Here is a 23440-nt window from a genome sequence, read left to right on the forward strand (position 1 = left end):
ACATTAAAAGCCGGGGACCGAGCTGCACGGGAGACTTGTCTGACAAGCGGATCCCCAGCTGCCTCTCCTCACCCACTGCCCTTGAGTGACAGCTCTTTCCCTATACATGTATGCAAGGAGCTACCTGTCAATCCATGATAATGGGGTGGGGCAAGCTGATGGGGAACTGCCTTTCCAACTTGTCTTAAGAGCGGCTTGGTCCCCAGTGTCTTTTAAAGCATTTTTTTCTCTGAAATGCCGATTCAGAGTTAAACATACCTGGCTGAGATAATACAGCCAGCGTCTGATACAGGCTGCTCATGAATCGGGCAGCATGCATCGCTGGTAGGTTCTTTTTAAAGGATTATTGCTATTATTATCATTTTTACTATTATTAATATTGTGATTTATCATCAAATAATTGCATTTTGAGCAAAATACTGTATTGAAGAAAGCTTTACGTCTCACAACTAAGGTTCATCACGCTGCCTGGCCACAGATACGAGGTTTTCAATTGCCTATTAAAGGAGTTAGAAGATAGCAAACATTTATGTTTTGTAGACAATCTACATGGAATCTTACCTTGTTTAACAGAAATTTATTGTTGGCTAAATACCATTTCCACTTTGATGATCTAAACCTGAATAGACAGCTTTTTTTGTTTTTATGTTGCATAAGCTGAATATGATTGGTTCCTTCCATAATAACACTTGAATGCTGATCTATAAATCTGTCACGGAGTCACACTAGATGATAGGCTTGTTTTACCAATTCCCTGGACTCAACTAGACAGAATTTCGATTACCATGGAGAAGGTTGGTCGTTATTAGGACACAGATTCTTAAGAACAGATTGTGCTTCTAAGTTCATGTCCTGTTCTTGTTTTCATATATTTCATATATATCAATACAATGATATACCCTGTTGGTAACTTACTACTGATCAATGTACAGCAATTCAAATCTTGTTCTTAGTGCTAATCCTCCTTTACCTTTCACTTCACTATGCTTATGCAAAGAGAAAACTGTAGCCCTTAAAGACTTTTTATACTATTAATCTAATTTAGAGATGTTTTAAGATTAATGGTTTCATATATCTGTTATTTATCCCCTTTTTACCATTTCTTTCTGCACTAAATGATGATATAATTCACTCTATATCATTCATTAAATAGTGTTACAATGTTGCCTTGATACCTTACTGAAAATAAACTTATTTCCTCCCGGAAGCCATTGGTTTTCAGTTAAAGGGGCGGGAACAGAGCGGCTACAGTCACTACTCACTATACTGTGAGAGGCGGCTTTAAGCACGACCCCAAGCACTTTGATTGACAGTCCGCTGTTTAAAGAGGTGCAGCGTAGTCAATAAAAGTGGAGGGGCATTCTTACAGTATAGTGAGCGGAGCTGTGATTTTGCGACTGTAGCTGCTCTTTACATGTGACAGGTTCCCTTAAAGAACTTTACCGCTCAGAAAGTTTTTTCCAGGCATCGCAGGATGATTGTGTAATATTTTGCAGATTCATGTTTTATATTTGCAGTTTCTATGAAAGTTGTGATTTAGCATCAAAGATTCTAGTCTTTCCTGACTAGTGTGCAGATAATACAGGTGGATCTCACTAAATTAGAATATCATCAAAAAATTAATTTATTTTAGTTCTTCAATACAAAAAAGTGAGACTCATATATTATATAGAGTCATTACAAACAGAGTAATCTATTTCAAGTGTTTATTTCTGTTAATGTTGATGATTATGGCTTACAGCCAGTGAAAACACAAAAGTCATTGTATTGAAGAACTAAAATAAATTAACTTTTTGATGATATTCTAATTTAGTGAGATACACCTGTAGTTTAACTAGTTAAATAATCCTATTGCCATTTTATTCCATAGATGTTCTGTTGTTTTAGGTTGGATAATTTAACTGTTTGCCTTTTTAAATGATAAAGCCCTAAATGATATTGCCTTGAAGTGATAATAATCCCTGTGATGACAAATGTTCTTTGGATTTGGAAGTCGGATATTAGATTTGTAAAGATTATCATTATGAAAATAAAATTAGAAATTACTCTATCATTTACAGTATCAAAGTATTTTCCACTTTCTGATTTCAGAAATAAGAACTATTACGTTTCACTAAGGTACTCTTCAACTTAAAATATTTAACTAGGAATAATTTCATGTAGGATAGAAAATGAAAGCCTTTAGTAATACATACATATAACAACAGAATGGCAATGTTAATCTACTATTACTACTATACCTTTATAGTTCTGTTGTACTGATAGATTGGAAGGCGTTACTACTAGTGTTGAGCCACCCCCGTAGTGTTCGAGTTCGGTTCGGTTCGTCGAACACCCGTGTGTTCGCCGAACTGTTCGTCGAACTGTTCGTCGAACACCTTCGAACACCGTTAAAACCAATGGCAGGCAAACAAAAACACATAGAAACACATAGAAAACACCTTCAAAGGTGTCCAAAAGCTGACAAACTGCTCAGAAGACATAACTAACACATGGAAAAGTGACAAGTACATATAGTCATGCGAAAATAAAAGAGGTGGAGGAGTAAAAGGAGGGGGAGACACAGATATAGGCATGTCATACCCTTCTAAAATCCAAAAAGTGAGAAGCCGACACGGCCAGTCCGCTCCTGCCCGTGCCACCTCCGTGTCGCCGGGTTTGTGCCAGAGCCGCGGTGAACCCTGACGGCCAGCCCCCCTCTCCCAATACTGGTGCCTGTCCGCTGGTGGGTCGAGCGAGCCCCCCTGTGGTGGAGGCAGCTCTAAGCTTTTTAATTTAAATTGTCTCTCTAATTTGAATGAATACACTTTAAATCCATTTACAAGGATCTATTGGAGGGCAAGTCTCATGCCAGCAGCCGCGGTAATTCCAGCTCCAGTAGCGTCCACTAAAGCTGCTGCAGTTAAAAAGCTTTTATAAGGATCGAGCTCGGCTGTCCACCGCAAGGCATCCTACTGCCAGTCCCAGCCCCTATGCCTTGGGGTGCCTCCTGATGCTCTTCACTAAGTATCCCATGGTCCCGAAGCATTTCCTTTGAAAAAATTAAGTGTTTAAACTACAGGTGGTGTAGCTTGCTTAACAGCCGGGATAATCCGCTGACTAGCAGACACTGCTACTAGGCACAAAGCATTTCCTGGGCTAGATGCAGTTAAAAATTTGTAATTAGATACTCTCGTTGGATGCTGAGAAAGCATTCCATAGAGTCTCCTGGCACGCCATATATGATTCTCTTAAAAAGCTTGGGGTAGGGGTCTAGGGGACCCATTTATAGCCAAAATCACGGCCCTGTATCGCAATACGTCACCTAGGCTGAAGATAAATGGAACTGTAGCACCCTGAGGGCTCGGTTGCTACAGACGTATTGCACCTCACCCAGAGGTGTGATATCTCACTCTCAGGTAAGGATGGAGTGTGGATCATGACCCGACACCTGCATGCATTACACCACATTGCCGTGGGGCAGGGCGACCAATATGCCCCTGAGATGTGCACGACAGTCCCTGTCCCTGGCTGGAATGGGGGGAGGGAACACTGAGGAAGGGGAACCCTGTAGTGCAGGAGCAGGGAGGAAGCAGTTCCTGGGTGCATTGAGAAGGAAGTATAAAAGGTGGGCACCATCTTAGTTCAGTGCAGAGAAGTCTGAGCAGAAGTGGCAGGGAGCAGGGGCTCTGCATGAGCTCTGCTCCGGAGGCGGGCCTACTAACAGAGGCCCAGGCCTGGAAGAGGGAGAAGGAAGGAAGAGGAGCAGAGAAGGCTCCAGGAACGAGGAATGAAGGGATCCCAGGGGTGCGGACGGGCGAGTCGCCACCGCACGCCCGAATCCACCTGCGTGGAGGGGTCAGGCCAAAGGGGGAGACCGGTCCCCGAACTAGTGGAGGCAGGAAACGACCCTCAGCTAGAAACCGGAGGCTCTGACATTTTATGTGGCGCAGCCCCTCACTACACCCGCTAGGAAGGCACCACATAGGGTCAGGGAAACTGGCGCCAAGTTTACCAAGAGGAGGCCCGAGGCAGCCAGACAGAAGTGTTGGTAAGAAACGCCAGACAAAGGACACACAAAGGGGGTCCTGTGAAGTGCTCCAAAGTTATCTGGGAGTTGTCTGAGCCCCTCACCTGGTGAGCACAGTACGACGTGGGCAGCCGTTACCTGCAGACGTGGTCTGGATAATAAGAACTGTGAGTAAAGGCCCTGGACTGCATCACTGACTCCGTGTCGTTACTGCTGCTGCTCTGCACCATCACCCCCATCCTCCGCATACACTGCCCTGAGGCTATACTCCTCCCGTGGGGAGTTATGCTACGCTCTGCTGCACCCACAACACCAGCCTCAGCGGTCTGCCCTGTAGCGGCGGTTCACTCTGACCGCAATCCACGGGTGGCGTAGTCGGACATTTAAACATCAAAACCACATAAATAGTTCCGCCACTGGTTTGACCGCCCTGAGCCACGGAACCGGGTCGCCGCCACGAAGACTACAACCACCAGCATCCACCAAAAAGGGTCCGGCTCCGGGTGTCCCAAGGCGCAGGGGGTGCGTCAGAACATTTTCATCACCTTTCACAATCACCAATGGGACAAGGCAGGGATGTCCTCTGTCCCCTCTCTTATACATCCTAGTGACGGAGCACCTGCTCTCATCAATTCGCCATAACCCCAATATTAGGTGGATTGAGGTGGGAGGCACCGAGTACAAGTGCTCTCTATTTGCTGATGATGTCCTAGTATATATCACTCAATCACATATATCCATCCCTGCTGTTATGGCTGAAATAGATCACTTTGTTACATGGTAAAATTTTAAAATCAATGCAGCGAAGTCTGAGGCCCTCGATGTCTCCCTCCCCAAATCCATATAGGATTCCATCCAGTCCAACTTTCCCTTTGCCTGGCCCTCACAGGGTATCAAATACTTAGGAATTCCTATTCATAGAGACCTCTCCCATCTATGTTATCTTAATTTTGGGCCCTTTATTGAACAATTCCATACAGACCACGGTTGGCAAGTTAGAACTGTAAGATTCACTACGTGAACCACTGGTGTTTTGTGGAAAAGCACATGTACACTGCGTTCCAAATTATTATGCAAAAAGTGTTTAGGAGTGATAAGGGAAGAATTTGTTTGTTTGTCAGTTAAACTCATTGATGGTGATGTGTGTCAGGGCTCTTTATATCACTGTAAGCAATTGCAGACACCTGTGCTAATTAGTTTGGCAGGTGTGTCCAATGAAAGGCAAGACTACTTAAGAAGGCTCTCTCACATTATTAAGCAGCCTACATTTTCTGCCAAAATGGGAAAGAAAAAAGATGTGTCGGCTGCTGAGAAGCAACAAATTGTGGAGTGTTTAGGTCAAGGCATGACTACAATCAACATTGTGCGATGATCAGGATGAAGTGTCTTGGCAATCAAGAAGTATGTAGCTGATTCACAGTACACACGTGTGCGTGCTGATAAGGGCAAATTGAGGACTCTTTCCTACAGGCAATTACGTCAGGTTAAAAGAGCAGCGGCAAGAAAGCCTTGTCATAGCAGCAGACAAGTTTTTGAAGCTGCTGGTGCCTCCAACGTCCCCCGAACAACAAGATGCAGGGTCCTTCAGAGGTTTGCAGCTGTGCATACGCCATCCTGTCGACCTCCTCTATCCACTTCACACAAGCAGAAACGGCTCCAGTGGGCCAAACATTACATGAAGACTGATTTCAAAACTGTTTTGTTCACGGATGAGTGCCGTGCAGCGCTTGATGGTCCAGATGGATGGAGTGGAGGATGGCTGGTTGATGGACACCCCACGCAAACACGGCTACAGCGCCAACAAGGAGGAGGTGGAGTAATGTTTTGGGCTGGAATCATGGGGAGAGAGATTGTCGGCCCCTTTAGGATCCCTGAAGGCGCTAAAGATGAACTCCATAATGTATGTGGATTTTCTCAAACAGCACTTCCTGCCATGGTTCAAGAGGAAGAACCATGTATTTCACAGCAAGATCATTTTTCTGCATGATAATGCACCATCTCATGCTGCACATAAAACATCTGCATCTCTGGCTGATATGGGCATAAAAGGGGACAAACTTATGGTGTGACCCCCATGCTCCCCTGACCTCTACCCCATTCAGAACCTTTGGAGCATCATTAAAAGGAGTGTCTATGATGGCGGGAGGCAGTTCACATCTAAGCAACAGCTCTGGGAGGGTATTCTGTCCTCATGCAAAACAATTGAAGCAGAAACCATCCAAAACCTGACAAATTCAATGGACGAGAGAGTTCAGAAGCTCCTTTCGAACAAGGGGTCCTATGTGAAAATGTAACATCACCTACAATAAAGTTTTGAGTTGAAAACTGTTTGATTTCAGTTTCTAACAACCTGCTAATGCTTATAATTTCAAAAATGACCATTTTTTTGGTCTTTATTAAAATGAAAAGGTTGATCGAAAAGTTTGGGGGATCTAAGAGTGTGGCAACCCAGTAGTCATGATTACTTCGAATTCTGACAATATGAGGGTCATGCTGCAGGTAGTGCAGCAAGAAGGCACTTATGTGTCTTGCGCATCTCAGAGCCCCAAAATTATTTTCCGGGCTAGATGCAGCTAAAAATTATTTTTAATTTTAAATCTGGTGGAGCTTATTATAGATGGCCTAATAGGATCAGTGCTGCACACTGCTACAAAGCCCAAATTATTTTCCAGTCAAGATACAGATAAACATGATTAGTAATTTGAAAGCTTAAAACGGTTGGTAGGGTGATTTTAACCAATCATCAAGCTTTTACTCTCCCCAGGATGACACAGGGGTAGAAAAGTCGTTTCGGATCCATGATTTGTTCATCTTTATGAACGTGAGTCTGTCTACATTATCAGTGGAGAGCCGCGTTCAGACAGAACGCTGGCTGCGGGGCATGACAAGATCTCCAAGGCGTAAGTGGCTAGCTCCGGCCATTTATCCAGATTGGAAGCCCAAAAAGAGCAAGGGTCCAGTGACACAGTCGTGGCTTCAATGTTTACTTGGAGATACTCCTGTACCATCGTCTCTAGGCGTTGACTATGTGTCAGACTTCTTGTCTCCTGTGGCCTTGCAAAGGATGGGCTAAAAAAGTGGTGAAATGATTCCGCAAAATTGATGTTACCAGCAGATACTGTGGTTCTGTTACGGTTTGAGTGCTGAACACTTGACGGTCCCACGGTTGGCAAGTTGGAACTGTGAGATTCACTACGTGCACCACTGGTATTTTGTGGAAAAGCACATGTAAGATTCTGCAACAGTCTCTGCTGATACTCCTGCATGCGTGCATCCCTTTCTATGGCAGGAATAATTTCTGCAAATTTACTTTTGTACCGGGGATCTAACAGTGTGGCAACCCAGTAGTCAGGATTATTTCTAATTCTCACAATTCGAGGGTCATGTTGCAGGTAGTGCAGCAAGAAGGCACTCATGTGTGTTGCGCATCCAGGAGCACCAAGTCCCTGTTGTGTTGGTGGCGAGGTAACAATCATGCTTTCTTCCTCTGTCCTCTCCCCCCAACCTCGCACAACAGAAATGTGATCAAGGTCTCCCTCATCTGATGAGTCTTCCATCAGTTCGTCCTCCACTTCTTCCTGGGCTCCTGCACCTTCCTCACTAGTTTGGCTGCTACCATGCGCCCTGGTAAAACCATCTCCCCCACCCTCACATGCCTGCCGCCTTGGTGCTGCCGACCGTCTGGACCTTGCAGATGTTAGCCCTTCCGCATACAACTCCTCCTCCTCTACTTCCTCCACCTCCTCTTGTGCCACCACCTGACTCCGAATTCTGTTTAACATGTGCTCCAGCAAGTAAATCACCGGAATAGTCATGCTGATAATGGCATCGTCAGCACTAAACATCTTCGTCGCCATTTCAAAACTGTGCAGAAGGGTGCATAGGTCCCTGATCTGAGACCACTCCTCCAGCGTGATTTGCCCCACCTCTGGATCTCGTTGGCCCAGGCTATACGTCAGAACGTATTGCACCAGGGCTTGTCGGTGCTGCCACAGTCGCTGCAACATGTGCAGAGTTGAATTCCACCGGGTAGGCACATCGCATTTTAGCCGGTGAAGTGGCAGGCCCAACGACTTCTGTAGAGATGTAAGTCGCTGAGCTGCGGGATGCGAACGGCGGAAGTGAGCACACAGCGACCGTGCCCTCTGCAGAAGGCCATCTAGTCTGGGATAGTGGGCTAAAAATTGCTGGACAACCAGGTTCAACACGTGAGCCATACAAGGCACGTGTGTGACATTGCCCCGGCGAAGGGCCGCACCCAGGTTTGCAGCATTGTCGCACACGGCCTTCCCTGGTTTCAGGTCCAGTGGAGACAACCATTCATGAAATTGGTTCTCCAGAGCTGACCACAACTCCTCAGCTGTGTGACTCACATTTCCCAGACATTTCAAAGTAAAAACCGCCTGATAACGTTGAGCCCTACTGCCAGCATAGTAAGGAGGTGTGCAGGATCCCTTCTGCGCAGTTAGAAAGCTTGTGGCATGACCAGACAGGCTTTGGGTGCAAGTGGAAGACCGAGAGGAGGTTGAGGAGGCAGAAGCAGTGGAGGAACTTTGACATAAAGAGGATTGACGCACAACTCGTGGGGACGGCAAGACTTGGACAGCAGCCCCTTGTCCTGCTGTCACCATAGTTACCCAGTGCCCAGTCAGCGACATGTAACGCCCCTGTCCATGCCTACTCGTCCAAGTGTCTGTGGTGAAATGCACCCTGTCACACACAGAGTTTCTCAAAGAAGCGGTGATGTTGTGTGCGACATGCTGGTGGAGCGCAGGCACACCTTTCTTTGAGAAGTAGTGCCGACTGGGCATCTGGTACTGGGGCACTGCGACGGACATAAGGTCTCGAAAATCCTCTGTGTCCACCAGGCGGAAAGGCAGCATTTCTGTAGCCAAGAGCTTGCAGATGGTGAAATTCAACCTCTTAGCTTTCTCATGGCTAGGAGGAAATGGTCTTTTACTTGTCCACATCTGAGGGACCGAGGGCTGGCTATTGTGCTTAGACGGGGTTGATAAGGGTGTCCCCGGCAAACTGCCGGTCTGTGAGGAAGATGCAGGCGGACATGTTAGGTTGCCTTGATCCAAAGGTGGTGCTATCGATGTCGGACAGCGCTCAACACCAGCTGGTGTTACCACCTCCAAAGAAAATGATGACCTGCCAATCACGCTGGCTGTTGCGGGTAAAGAGGTGGCAGGTCTGCGCCCCAAAACAGGTGTGACTGCTGTCCCCCCAGTCACAGAGGATGAAGAGGCCGCGGATGCACAAGATATGGCAGACGGTGGTTGGCCCGGCCGGCTAGGCCGCATTGTAGCACACTGAGCTTCCCACTGCAACTTATGCTTCATGTCCATGTGCCGGTTCATGCATGAAGTACTCAAACTATGTATTTTTTGGCCTCTACTTAGCTTTTGCTGACAAATGTTACAGATAACACGAGTTGGGTCATCTTTATCGATCTGAAAAAATGCCCAGGCTAAGCAAGGCTTAGCACCCATGCGACCTGAAGAGCCACCACGACTTGTGGTGAGAGGCAGAGTTGTGTTTGAGGATGCAGTTGTTGACGTGCTTCCAGTACTACGTCTCTGTCCAGGAAGGCGCAACCTGACCTCGTCGTCACTAGCATCTTCCTCCACCTCCTCTGCTGACCTCATCTCTTGGCTGACTGTGGGTTGACAGTAAGTGGGATCTCCAACCTCATCATCATCACCCTGTGTGTTATCACACCCGTCGTCCTCAGAGCCAACCTGTTCCTGCCCTGACAAAAAACTAAAGTTGTCGCTCCAATCAGGTATTTGAGTCTTATCATCGTCTTCCTCATTGTCTCCACCAACAGGAGTTACAGTTTGGGAATGAGGGTCTACATTATGGTCAGAACCTTCTGCGTCTGGTCCTGGATCCGACTCATAAAGATTCTGGGCATCAGTGCAGATCATTTCCTCGTCTGGATTCACAGAAGCGCTGGAGTCGACCTCTGATTCCCAGGCTATAGTATGAGTAAACAGCTCTGCAGACTCAACCATCTGTTCTACCTCATACTCAGACGGGCAGCTGGAGATTTGGGAGCTGTGAGGAAGCAAGTGCGATTTGGGTGACACCTTTCAGGACTGGAGTATTTGTGATGTTGAAGTTGATGTGGAGGAGAGCCCACTTAAAGGAGCACTTGATATCCGTTGAAGCACCTGCTGTTTTTGTGCCTCATCTGGAATTTGTAGCGATTGGCGTGGCCGTAAGAAAGGGATCTTATCACATTGTCCGCTAAAAGAAGTAGACATTTTAGTTTGGCTGGAAGATGGTCTTTCTTCTGCAGATGTTACTGTTGCTTTAACACCTACCCCACGGACACAACCTTTTTTCCCCTTCCCAACACGCCTATTCCCCTTTCCACCAGCAGCAGGCCTTTTTCCACTCATTTTTGTGGTTAACTAATTCACAACTCTGGAGTTGTTTGCACAAAAAAACAATGGATGGTAACCGAGCAGAGCTGAGTGGCCAAACTGTGGTATTAGGCCAAAACTATTGGCTGGGTTAGATGCAGAAAAAAATTATATTCAATTTGCAACCTGATGGAGGTCAGTAAAGATGGACTAATACAACAAGTCCCGCACACAGCTAGAAGCCCAATATTTTTTCAGAGGTAGATGCAGAAAAAAATATATTCAGTTTGCAACCTGATGGAGGTCTGTATAGATGGATTAATAGAACAAGTCCCACACACAGCTAGAAGCCCAATATTTTTTCACAGGTAGATGCAGAAAAAAAATATATTCAGTTTGCAACCTGATGGAGGTCAGTATAGATGGACTAATACAACAAGTCCCACACACAGCTAGAAGCCCAATATTTTTTCAGAGGTAGATGCAGAAAAAATATATTCAGTTTGCAACCTGATGGAGGTCAGTATAGATGGACTAATACAACAAGTCCCACACACAGCTAGAAGCCCAAATATTTTTTCAGAGGTACTGTAGATGCAGATAAAAATTATTTTTAATTTGCAACCTGATGGAGGTCAGTATAGATGGACTAATAGAGAAAGTCCGACACACTGCTAGAAGGTCAAATATTTTTTCAGAGGTACTGTAGATGCAGATAAAAATTATTTTTCATTTGCAACCTGATGGAGGTCAGTATAGATGGACTAATAGAGAAAGTCCGACACACTACTAGAAGGCCAAATATTTTTTCAGAGCTAGATGCAGAAAAAAATTATATTCAGTTTGCAACCTGATGGAGGTCAGTATAGATGGACTAATACAACAAGTCCCACACACAGCTAGAAGCCCAATATTTTTTCAGAGGTAGATGCAGAAAAAAATATATTCAGTTTGCAACCTGATGGAGGTCAGTATAGATGGACTAATACAACAAGTCCCACACACAGCTAGAAGCCCAAATATTTTTTCAGAGGTACTGTAGATGCAGATAAAAATTATTTTGAATTTGCAACCTGATGGAGGTCAGTATAGATGGACTAATAGAGAAAGTCCGACACACTGCTAGAAGGCCAAATATTTTTTCAGAGGTACTGTAGATGCAGATAAAAATTATTTTTAATTTGCAACCTGATGGAGGTTGTAACATACCTGGCGGCGTCCTTGCATGGTGGTCCATGTCCCACTGTGCAAGAGGGCGCACTTGATCTCCTGTCCAGAATGTCTCTCTGGCTTCCCTCCATGCTGTCTGTTTGTGTCTGTTTCTGCTGCTTAAGGGCGGCGCCCGATCACTTCCTGCCTTTTGTACCTGCTGTGGGTCACACCCCTTGTGCGTCCTCAGCCTATTGCTGTCTGTCACTTGGTATATAGCTCAGCAGCTCCCTTCTATCCCTGCCTGAGCATAGTGTTTCCTTCAGTGTGTGCTTGCACTCTGAAGGTGCCAGGTCCCGTCTCTTGTCTCCTGCTTTTTGTATCAGTTCCCGTGTCTGAACTGAGTCCTGTATGTCTCCTGCTTTGCGGTATCAGCTCCCGTGTCTGAACTGTGTCCTGTATGTCTCCTGCTTTGCGGTATCAGCTCCTGTGTCTGAACTGAGTCCTTTCTGTGTTCTCTTGTCTGTCCTGTCTGAACTCGCTCCTAGCCTGTTCCTCTCGCCTTCTAGTGGCCGATTTCCTAGACCCGCTCCTGTGTCTGGTCTGTCCTGTCTGAACACGCTCCTTGCCTGTTCGTTCCGCCTTCTAGTGGCCGATTTCCTAGACCCGCTCCTGCGTCTGGTCTGTCCTGTCTGAACACGCTCCTTGCCTGTTCGTTCCGCCTCTCTGGGGGCCGTATTCCCAGACCCGCTCCTGTATCCCTCTGCAGTGTCGGTCTCCTCCGTTCACTCAGTTCCAGTCTGAACTCTCTCCTGTCCTTTACCTGTTTTTGCCTCTATGTCCGTTCCCTTCCTTTTTCTGCAGAGTCTGAACTCGTACCTAACTCCTGCTTGTTGTCTCTGCAAGTACTGTGTGAGTATCTGGCTCTGTCTTTCCCTTCCTGTCTGTTCCGTGTGAACAGAGCCCTGTCCTCCCTGCTCAGCCTTGTCTGCACTCTAGCTGTGCTTGCCTGTAACCCTCTGCCTGTATTGTTCCTGAGTCCCGGTGTGTACTGGGTCCTATCCCGCCTGTGTTCCTACCTGCTAGTGCCTCCCTGTCTGCACTCTAGCTGTGCTTGCCTTTACCCCCCTGCCTGCATACCCGCCTGCCTGCATACCAGTCGTGCCTGCCTATACCCACCAGTCTGTGTGCCAGCCTACCAGCCTGTTCCTGTATTCCCCTGTGTGGGTCAACAGGCGTGTCCGGGGTCTGTCCTGGAGTAGCACCTGGTCCCTCTGCTCGGTTCCTCCTTGGTGCACTGGCGTCGTATGCCGTCGTGCGACCCTGGTCGGATCGGGTGAATACTTAGTCACGCCCCTCCAGGCATTCACTCTCCGGCACGGTCCAGTGGAATCACTACCAATCACACGCACACGCCGCTTAGCCCGGGCGTGTGCATAACAGCATGCTCAGGCCATGGTTCCCGTTGAGCCCCACGGCCTTCGCTCTTTGAGAAGTTTTTCCAGCGAATACATGCATTAAAATAAATAAATAAATTTTTTTTCCCCCTTTAGCTGAGTTCCAGGCGAATTACGCACCCGTCCAGATGGATCTATCAGCCCTCGTTCCTGCGGATCCGCCACGTTACTATGGGGATCCAAGACAGTGTCGTGCATTTGTGGAGCAATGCATGCTACACTTTAAGGCCTACCCTCTCTATTTTCCTTCCGATTGGGCTAAAGTGGCCTTTATGATTGACTACCTAGCGGGTGATGCCTTGAAATGGGTCACCCCCCTATGGGAAGCATGGGATCCTGTCATCCTTGACCTGCAGGCCTTCCTGGTGGCCTTTCGTATGGTCTTCGAGGACCCTAACTCTGAAGCCCCTGCTGAAGCTTCACTTCCCAATATCCCGGAGCAGCCCCGACGGGTAATGTGTGTGGGTAGCGCAATAGTCCTCCAGCCCAATGAGACTACTGCCCACCCAGAATCCTCACAGGGTGACTACACTTTCCGGAATACTTCTCTCAACCTCAAGAGGCAGTCCAGACGTGCTAGACTTAGAGGCAAGCCGTCACGCCAGGGTCTGTCCTCCCTGAGACCTCCTGACCCCAACCTTGAAGTCCCTACTGAAGCTTCACTTCCCAATATCCCGGAGAAACCCCAATGGGTAATGTGCGTGGGTAGTGCACCAGTTCTCCTGGCCGAAGAGACTTCTGCCCATCCAGACTCCACACAGGAGAACTTCCTGCACCCGGCATCAGATGCTTCTTTCTCTTTAACCGGTGTGCATGTCCAAGGATGCTCCAAAGCTGTGGTTACCTCAGAGTCTGTGCACCTCTACTACCTGGCGGAGGATCCCCTGTTGCCTCCTGAACCCTCCGGGATACCACTCGATGACAAATGGAGAGAGACTTCTCTACACCCGGTACTCAATACCTTGTCCGCTTCGTCCTGTGAGCCTGACAATGGGTACCCCAAAGTGGTAGTTACCTCCGAGTCTCTACACCCCTCCGACCAGGCGGAGGATCTCCAGTTGTCTCCTGAACCCTTCGGGGTGCTACCTGGTAGCGAAAGGACAGAGACTTTCCTATACTCTGTACCTGATACCTCGCTCGCTTCGTCCAGTGAGTCCAACCTAGTGTACTCCGAAGCAGAGGTTACTCCTGAGTCTCTACACCCCTCCGACCAGGCGGAGGACCTCCAGTTGTGTTCAGAATCCTTCGGGGTGCCACCTGGTGGTGAATGGACAGAGACTTTCCTATATCCTGTACCTGATACCTCGCTCGCTTCGTCCAGTGAGTCCGACCTAGTGTACTCCGAAGCAGAGGTTACCCGTGAGTCTCTACACCCCTCTGACCAGGCGGAGAACCGCCAGCTGTCTCCAGAACCCTTCGGGGTGCCACCTGGTGGTGAATGGACAGAGACTTTCCTATACTCGGTACCCGATACCTCGCCTGCTTCCTCCAGTGAGTCCGACCTAGTGTACGCTGAAGCAGTTGTTTTCTCTGAGCCTCTGCACTCTTCTGACCCGGCGGAGGACCTCCAGTTGTTTCCTGAATCCTCCGGGATACCACCAGATAACAAAGAGACAGTGACTTTTCCTCATTATGTACCTGATAACCCGTCTATTTCTTCCTGTGAGCTTGACAAGATGTACCTCGAAGGAGAGATTACCCTTAAGTCTCTGTTCCCCTCCAACCCAGTGAACGACTGGTCCTCGAATTCCCTGCAGAAGATTCTGGCAGGCCTGAAGAAGAGGGGGCGTAAGGGGGGAGGTACTGTAACATACCTGGCGGCGTCCTTGCATGGTGGTCCATCTCCCACTGTGCAAGAGGGCGCACTTGATCTCCTGTCCAGAATGTCTCTCTGGCTTCCCTCCATGCTGTCTGTTTGTGTCTGTTTCTGCTGCTTAAGGGCGGCGCCCGATCACTTCCTGCCTTTTGTACCTGCTGTGGGTCACACCCCTTGTGCGTCCTCAGCCTATTGCTGTCTGTCACTTGGTATATAGCTCAGCAGCTCCCTTCTATCCCTGCCTGAGCATAGTGTTTCCTTCAGTGTGTGCTTGCACTCTGAAGGTGCCAGGTCCCGTCTCTTGTCTCCTGCTTTTTGTATCAGTTCCCGTGTCTGAACTGAGTCCTGTATGTCTCCTGCTTTGCGGTATCAGCTCCCGTGTCTGAACTGTGTCCTGTATGTCTCCTGCTTTGCGGTATCAGCTCCCGTGTCTGAACTGAGTCCTGTATGTCTCCTGCTTTGCGGTATCAGCTCCTGTGTCTGAACTGAGTCCTTTCTGTGTTCTCTTGTCTGTCCTGTCTGAACTCGCTCCTAGCCTGTTCCTCTCGCCTTCTAGTGGCCGATTTCCTAGACCCGCTCCTGTGTCTGGTCTGTCCTGTCTGAACACGCTCCTTGCCTGTTCGTTCCGCCTTCTAGTGGCCGATTTCCTAGACCCGCTCCTGCGTCTGGTCTGTCCTGTCTGAACACGCTCCTTGCCTGTTCGTTCCGCCTCTCTGGGGGCCGTATTCCCAGACCCGCTCCTGTATCCCTCTGCAGTGTCGGTCTCCTCCGTTCACTCAGTTCCAGTCTGAACTCTCTCCTGTCCTTTACCTGTTTTTGCCTCTATGTCCGTTCCCTTCCTTTTTCTGCAGAGTCTGAACTCGTACCTAACTCCTGCTTGTTGTCTCTGCAAGTACTGTGTGAGTATCTGGCTCTGTCTTTCCCTTCCTGTCTGTTCCGTGTGAACAGAGCCCTGTCCTCCCTGCTCAGCCTTGTCTGCACTCTAGCTGTGCTTGCCTGTAACCCTCTGCCTGTATTGTTCCTGAGTCCCGGTGTGTACTGGGTCCTATCCCGCCTGTGTTCCTACCTGCTAGTGCCTCCCTGTCTGCACTCTAGCTGTGCTTGCCTTTACCCCCCTGCCTGCATACCCGCCTGCCTGCATACCAGTCGTGCCTGCCTATACCCACCAGTCTGTGTGCCAGCCTACCAGCCTGTTCCTGTATTCCCCTGTGTGGGTCAACAGCCGTGTCCAGGGTCTGTCCTGGAGTAGCACCTGGTCCCTCTGCTCGGTTCCTCCTTGGTGCACTGGCGTCGTATGCCGTCGTGCGACCCTGGTCGGATCGGGTGAATACTTAGTCACGCCCCTCCAGGCATTCACTCTCCGGCACGGTCCAGTGGAATCACTACCAATCACACGCACACGCCGCTTAGCCCGGGCGTGTGCATAACAGAGGTCAGTATAGATGGACTAATAGAGAAAGTCCGACACACTACTAGAAGGCCAAATATTTTTTCAGAGCTAGATGCAGAAAAAAATTATATTCAGTTTGCAAACTGATGGAGGTCAGTATAGATGGACTAATACAACAAGTCCCACACACAGCTAGAAGCCCAATATTTTTTCAGAGGTAGATGCAGAAAAAAATATATTCAGTTTGCAACCTGATGGAGGTCAGTATAGATGGACTAATACAACTAGTCCCACACACAGCTAGAAGCCCAATATTTTTTCAGAGGTAGATGCAGAAAAAAATATATTCAGTTTGCAACCTGATGGAGGTCAGTATAGATGGACTAATACAACAAGTCCCACACACAGCTAGAAGTCCAAATATTTTTTCAGAGGTACTGTAGATGCAGATAAAAATTATTTTGAATTTGCAACCTGATGGAGGTCAGTATAGATGGACTAATAGAGAAAGTCCGACACACTGCTAGAAGGCCAAATATTTTTTCAGAGCTAGATGCAGAAAAAAATTAGATTCAGTTTGCAACCTGATGGAGGTCAGTATAGATGGACTAATAGAATGATGCTATGCCCAAAAGATTTTACTTCACTAGGTGCAGTAAAAAAATTGGTATTCTATACACAGGTGGTATATCTTGCAACACAGATAGGCTACTCCACTGACTAACACACTCTGCAATAGGCCAAAAAGGATTAGCTTTGCTAGATTCAGCCAAATGCTGTGAAAAAAACTTGCACAGCACTGGCACAGACCTGCCTGGCAAAAACTCATAGGAACTGATGTAACCTAGTCCTGAAAAGGACTCCAATTACAATTAGTCTTTACTCCCACAACCTATCTATTTAAGAGCACAGACCTGCCTGATAAAAGTCGGAGGAAATGCTGTAACCTAGTCCTTAAAAGGACTGCAATCACAACTATTCCCTACTCCCAAGCTATCTGTATATTTGTGCGAAAATGGCTTGAAATTAACAAGGTATAGCGCACACAGCAACAGCGGTGCCGTCTAACACGCAGCTGCAGCAGTGAGAAAATGGTGGCGACGGGGAAAATGGCTTGGTCTTATAGGGCAAGGACATGTGACATACACTGCCAATGACACATGCCCTTGCTTGTGTGAAAAAAAGCACTTCGCTCCGTGTGTGCGCTGCTGATAGGCTGACAGACTGCACCTCCCCACTGCAAATGCGGGAAAGAGAAAAAAAAATGGAGATCTTCATTGTTCCTGCAGAGATCCATCCCCTGCCCCTCCCCCCACCCCGCTGTACACTCAAACTGCGTATTAACATTAATTTTCATCATTACTGAGAAAAAATCCAGTTATGATTTTGGTGCACCAACAGTTATCGAACATAACCTCGAACAGCCGAATTTTTCTCAAATTGTTCGTGTTCGCCGAACGGCTCGAACACCGCCCAAAACAGCTCGAATTTGAGATTGGCGAACAGTTCGAGTAGAACAACGCTCATCTCTAGTTACTACCATCCCCCTCATGCTCCAGGTAGGGTTACCAATGTGACTTTTTATTTTTTCTGGCAGGTTATTAAAAACTCATAGACAGACAATGTTTTTTACAGATACATTGGAAAACCATAATCAATCATTATGATTTTCAGTGATAAGTGTCTATAACCCATAATCTCGATATGAAGACATCAGCTGTTCACTGTAAAATGATGATAATTATAGTCAAAATAATCTGTATAAATTTCTTCAGCTTAAAAAAAAATCCCAGATGCCTTACATTTTTTTTACGGACAGGGCAAAAAAGTGACCTATTTTTGCTGAACGGTTCGCAACCCTGGCTCCAGTTCCCTGATAAAACTGTTACACCTGTTGCCCTGTGACCCTGATCATTGACTATCAGCCTTTTTGATAGAGGTCTCTAGACTCTTTCTAAACAAATGATATACAGTGACATAAGGATAAGGCATTATGAATTGATGTTATCCTTATGGGAAATAAGCTCAACCACAGGTGTCTAGAAGCAGCTTTCAGACAGTGTGTTGGCTCTGAAGAAGTGTTTAAACATATTCTTAAATGTATGTTTATTAGACTGTTTGTTGTGGTACTGATGTTTTATTTTACAACTGTCTTTCCTTTAACTCCAATAGATCTCATTTAAGATAAGACAATCTTTGAAGTATGTAGACTACAGTAATACTGGTATTTCTGGTATCATAATCACAGTTTGTACTAAACACATGACAACATGCCCTTAAACTGTGCTCAATTCTGGACATAAACCACAGTAGAAAAGTTTCCAAACAATAGAGAAATAGTATGTGCTGCCTAATATTTTCTTTTGCAATTTTATCTAGTGGATTGTTGTGCATGAACTGAAATACAAATCACACAGACCATAATATCTTTTGGTTTTGAAAATAAGGAAATGGCAAAAGAAAACTATGTGTTCCCATATAGATATTCTCTGCCACATACAGACAGCTTGTAGGCAGGTACTAATGGGAACTAAAGGTGCGTTTATACTGGCCACCCAACCCCAGAAGTTACATGACCGCCGATTGACTTCATGCAAGCCTATCGACTCATTCATTAGCCTGCTTACTTAGAAAGGCTGAGCACACTTCCATCACACAGAATGATCATTAATAAGATCTATCTGTACATATAGAATGTCATTGTTTTCGACAGCACGTATTGTTTAAACAGGATGATGTGCTGCTGAGAACGAAGATTTTTAAGTTTGCTGACAAATCATTCCACCCAATGATTTGCTCATTTGGTGGATGATTAACAGCCTGTAATGCACCAAAATCTGTATATACAGCCAACCATAGCATTAAAAGAACATTCCAGATTGAAATATTTTCTAATTTGATGGGTAATAAGTGCTAGATCTTTGGTGGTGGACTCCTGGGGACCACAATAATCATCAGAAAAGGGCTCCAAGCTTCTCAGTTTCCTATAGTTGGAAGGCCGTAGCAAAGAAAAATGATTGTACCAGAGGTCAAACGTGTTTCCTGCCACTCCATTCAATTTCTATGGTGTGACTCTGATGAAAACATTCAAGTGATTTCCTCCCCCAAAGCTCCCCTGAGGACCACAGTATTGGGGATATGTGCAAACACAATGCATGATAAAAGCTGATGGACAGGTCACCTGCCTTTCCACCACCATATATTTTAGATGTGCAGTCTATAAGGAAGGCTGTACTAATAAGTGCTGAAGAAAAACCTGTAATACTTATATATTAGTCAGTGACAAAAAAATATGCCCCCAACAAATGTATTAAAATAAAGTTAAAGTGGCTAAATCCTTTAAGGAGAATCATAAGTGTCCTCTATACTAGACTTACCTTGCAAAAAGTAGATATAAAAGCAAGTGCCCTTTACTTTAGACAACTGAAATTAGGAATAGAATATTACAATATTCAGAATATTATTAACATATTGTTAAAATATATATGTCACCCTTGGTGCTTCTATATTTTAATTGGTATTTACACATCTGCCTTTATATTTTTTACACTAGCCTGAAGATCTTGAGGACTCTGGGAATGATGTTCCTGATGAAAATGAGCATCAAGATTCGCACTCATTTCAATACATGCACGTAAAGCTTGAAGAACATGCTCAACCTGAACTTAGCACCAAGGAACTCATCACGGAGAAAACCAGGAAATACTGTGAAAGTGGCCCAAAAATGGTTGCCAACTTTTTTCTAACACTCTTCCCTGTTCTCCATTGGTTTCCACGTTATAAGATTAAGAAATACCTACCTGGTGACATCACATCTGGCATCATTGTAGGCATTGTCACCATTCCACAGTCAATTGCTTATTCTCTGTTGGCCAACCAAGACCCAATCTACGGATTATACACCAACTTCTTCTGCTGCATTATCTATTTCTTCATGGCAACTTCCCGCCATAACTGTGTTGGAACATATGGAGTGCTGTGTTTGATGGTAGGAGAGTCTGTGAACAAACAACTAAAAGCTGCAGGGTACATTACAGATGGAACTACCTCAACAGTGGTAAACTCAACACTCATCAATGGAACTATATGTGATAAAAGCTGTTATGCCATTACTGTGGCCACATCTTTAACTTTCATTGTCGGAGTCTATCAGGTAAGTAGACATTTGAATAAGAATATAGAAAAAACTCTAAACCAAGGAAGGAATGAGTTGTTCTATAATACTATGATCAATGATCTACTAAAAATAATTATTTAAATGTAAATATTAAGTTCAAGACATATTTTCTTAAATTCATTTTTAGTAATTCAATATTTCATTAAATATTTATGAATTGTATTTTTTTTATTTTCTTTACAGATCCTTTTGGGAATATTTCAATTGGGATTCATCTCCATGTATTTGTCAGAACCCTTGCTGAGTGGTTTTGTTACAGGGTCATCCCTTACTATTCTGACTTCCCAGATGAAGTATCTCCTCGGTTTAAAGATGCCTCGTCGGGACGGGGCAGGGGCATTGGTTATGACTTGGGTTGACATCTTTACAAATATAAAAAGTACCAATATATGTGACTTAGTAACTAGTATTATTGCAATAATCACTATTGTACCTGTCAAAGAAATTAATGATAGATTCAAAAGTAAGATGAAAATCCCATTTCCAGTAGAATTAATTGTCATCATTGTAGGCACACTGGTTTCCCATTACTTTAACTTTAATACTGTATATAAGTCTTCGGTATGTGGCACCATTCCTACTGGGTTCAAAACTCCCAAAGCCCCAAACTGGAGCCTCATTCCAAGCATAGCCGCTGATGCAGTCCCTATTGCAATAATTGGGTTTGCCATGACAGTATCCCTTGCTGAAATATTTGCCAAAAAGCATGGGTACACAATTAGCACCAATCAGGAGATGATAGCTATTGGTATGTGCAATCTGATTCCATCTTTTTTCTCCTGTTTCAGCAGTTGTGCCGCCCTTGCTAAAAGTCTTCTAAGAGAATCTACAGGTGCAAATACACAACTCAATGGCATAATCAGCTCTGCTGTATTGCTGCTTGTACTTCTTGCTATTGCTCCTTTATTTTATTCATTACAAAATTGTATTTTAGGAGTCATCACTATTTGCAGTCTCAGGGGAGCGCTAAGAAAATTTGCAGATACTCCAAAAATGTGGCGGATAAGTAAAATTGACACAGTGGTTTGGTGGGTTAGCATGTTAGCATCTTCTTTAATCTCCACTGAAATTGGGTTACTAGTGGCGGTTTGTTTCTCTATTCTCTGTGTGATCTTTCGGACACAGAGACCAAGGGCCACTTTATTAGGTAAGGTCAGTGGCACAGAGATTTATGAGGACCAGTTCACCTACAAGGAGCTGAACACTATTCCTTACGTTAAAATATTCCGCTTTGATGCCTCTCTATACTATGCCAACAAAGACTATTTCAGAAACTCTCTATACAGCAAGACTGGTATTAACCCACCTTTAGTGGCTGCTCTGCAAAGGAAGGCCAAGAAGGAAGAGGAAGCAGCATCAAGAGTAACAAGTAACAGGTTCATAGCCAGGTTTAATTTGATTAAAACCATACAGAAACCTCAAACAGATTCTAAAATCTCAGTCCCCCAACTTGATATTCACTCACTTTTAATTGATTGTGGTGCCATGCAATTCATAGACACTGTTGGCCTGAGTATTCTCAAAGAGATCCGTAAAGATTATGAGGAGATTGGCATTGAAGTGTTCCTTGTAAACTGCAACCCATCAGTGCGCCGATCCCTTCATGATGGGGGATATTTCGTTAACACAAGTGGTGATGTCGAGTTGCTGACTTTTCATAGTGTACATGATGCTGTAACATTTGCTGAAAGGAAGTTTCGCGAAAAACAGAAAGAAATTCAGTTGAGAGACAATGCTTTCTCTTTTGACCCAGCTCAAGCCATTAGTGATGACCTTAGAAATTAGTGAAGGCTAAAAAAAGATTTATGGACAATTCCCCTCAACATAAAAATGTCATAGATCACTCAGTAACTTATACTCATCAATATTCATATTAGGCTTCAGGTGAACGCCTACAGCTATGATGTGGTTGTTTCATTTTTTAACACAGCTCACATGGACATTATGCCTTGTGCTGTTTCAAATATTCAGCAAGACCATGATCAAAAATATGCATATAGATTTTTTTTCCAGTCACCACCCCTTCAGGATGAGTAGCAGCTGTGAGTTTTCTAAAATATAATATAATACCATGGAACATGTTAACACTGCAGAAATGTTAAATTTCACTTCGGCTTTCTGGGATTACTGTAAAAAAATAGAAAAGTTCTTTCTGAAATAGTGGGACATTAAGAAGCCTCAAGTTTATAAAACATGTAGGTTAACATTTCCAAAATGTTAAGTTTAAAATCTTATTTTTTCTTAAAGTAGGTTTAAGACTTTGTGCTAATTATTTTATCATATATTTTACAGACTGAGGGCTGATTTTGTTTTTAATATAGAGTTCTAGATCCCCTACTCCTCTTCATAGAGGCATACATTTACTCACTTCCTCATTGAAGGTGAGCAGTGCTGATGACATTACAAACCCACATATCTGAAGAGACGCGAGCACGATCATTGGGAATCATACACGTCTTATGTTAATGAACAGGACATGATCACAATACCTGTTAATGTGCGCATTTTTAGCCAGTTGTTTGGGCTCATAACGTCTTTAGTACCGCTCACCTTCAATGTGGAAGTGAATGGTAGTGGACTACCCCTTCAAATAACAACTCACAGCAGTCTATGGGAAGAAATAGATCATCAATGGGGAAAGAAGCAGATTTCTCTTTAAGATATATTACAAAGTTTCTTATATTTGCTTGTACTGTTGATTTATGCAAAGTTTTGTTCAAAGTACAGTTCCTATTTATCTACTACACTTGTATTATAAAAATAAACTGATCAAATAATAAAATAATAAAATATCTTATAAAAAGTACATTGCTTCTGTGCTTTGCTTTATATTTTGAAAGAAATGAGAGTGCAGTATGTGAGTATTTAGTAAAAGGACTAAAACACATACTCACACATACACACACACACACTCACACACCTACACACAAACCAAGTAGCATAACTATAATAGGTATAAGGATTTCTGTGGCGCCCGTGCTGGTCCAGTTGCCACAGAGGTACTGCATCTCAGCCAGAGGTGTGGTACCCCACTCTCAGGTAAGGAGGGAGCACTACCTGGGACCCAC

At 45.1% G+C, this 23440-nt stretch overlaps 1 protein-coding gene across 1 annotated transcript; it reads left to right on the forward strand.

Annotated features, from left to right (window-relative positions):
- The first annotated feature begins 716 nt into the window (after positions 1 to 716).
- Positions 717 to 23137, forward strand: LOC141165005 (sulfate transporter-like). The gene is made up of 3 exons (XM_073650656.1): positions 717 to 794; positions 19749 to 20348; positions 20556 to 23137. Exons 1-3 carry the CDS (start codon positions 786 to 788, stop codon positions 22155 to 22157), a joined length of 2211 nt encoding a protein of 736 aa, XP_073506757.1. The 5' UTR covers positions 717 to 785; the 3' UTR covers positions 22158 to 23137.
- The last annotated feature ends 303 nt before the right edge of the window (positions 23138 to 23440 follow it).

Source organism: Phyllobates terribilis, unplaced genomic scaffold (assembly GCF_046119375.1).
Source record: "Phyllobates terribilis strain yellow unplaced genomic scaffold, ASM4611937v1 Scaffold_11__3_contigs__length_659146591, whole genome shotgun sequence".
NCBI classification, from domain to species: Eukaryota; Metazoa; Chordata; class Amphibia; order Anura; family Dendrobatidae; genus Phyllobates; species Phyllobates terribilis.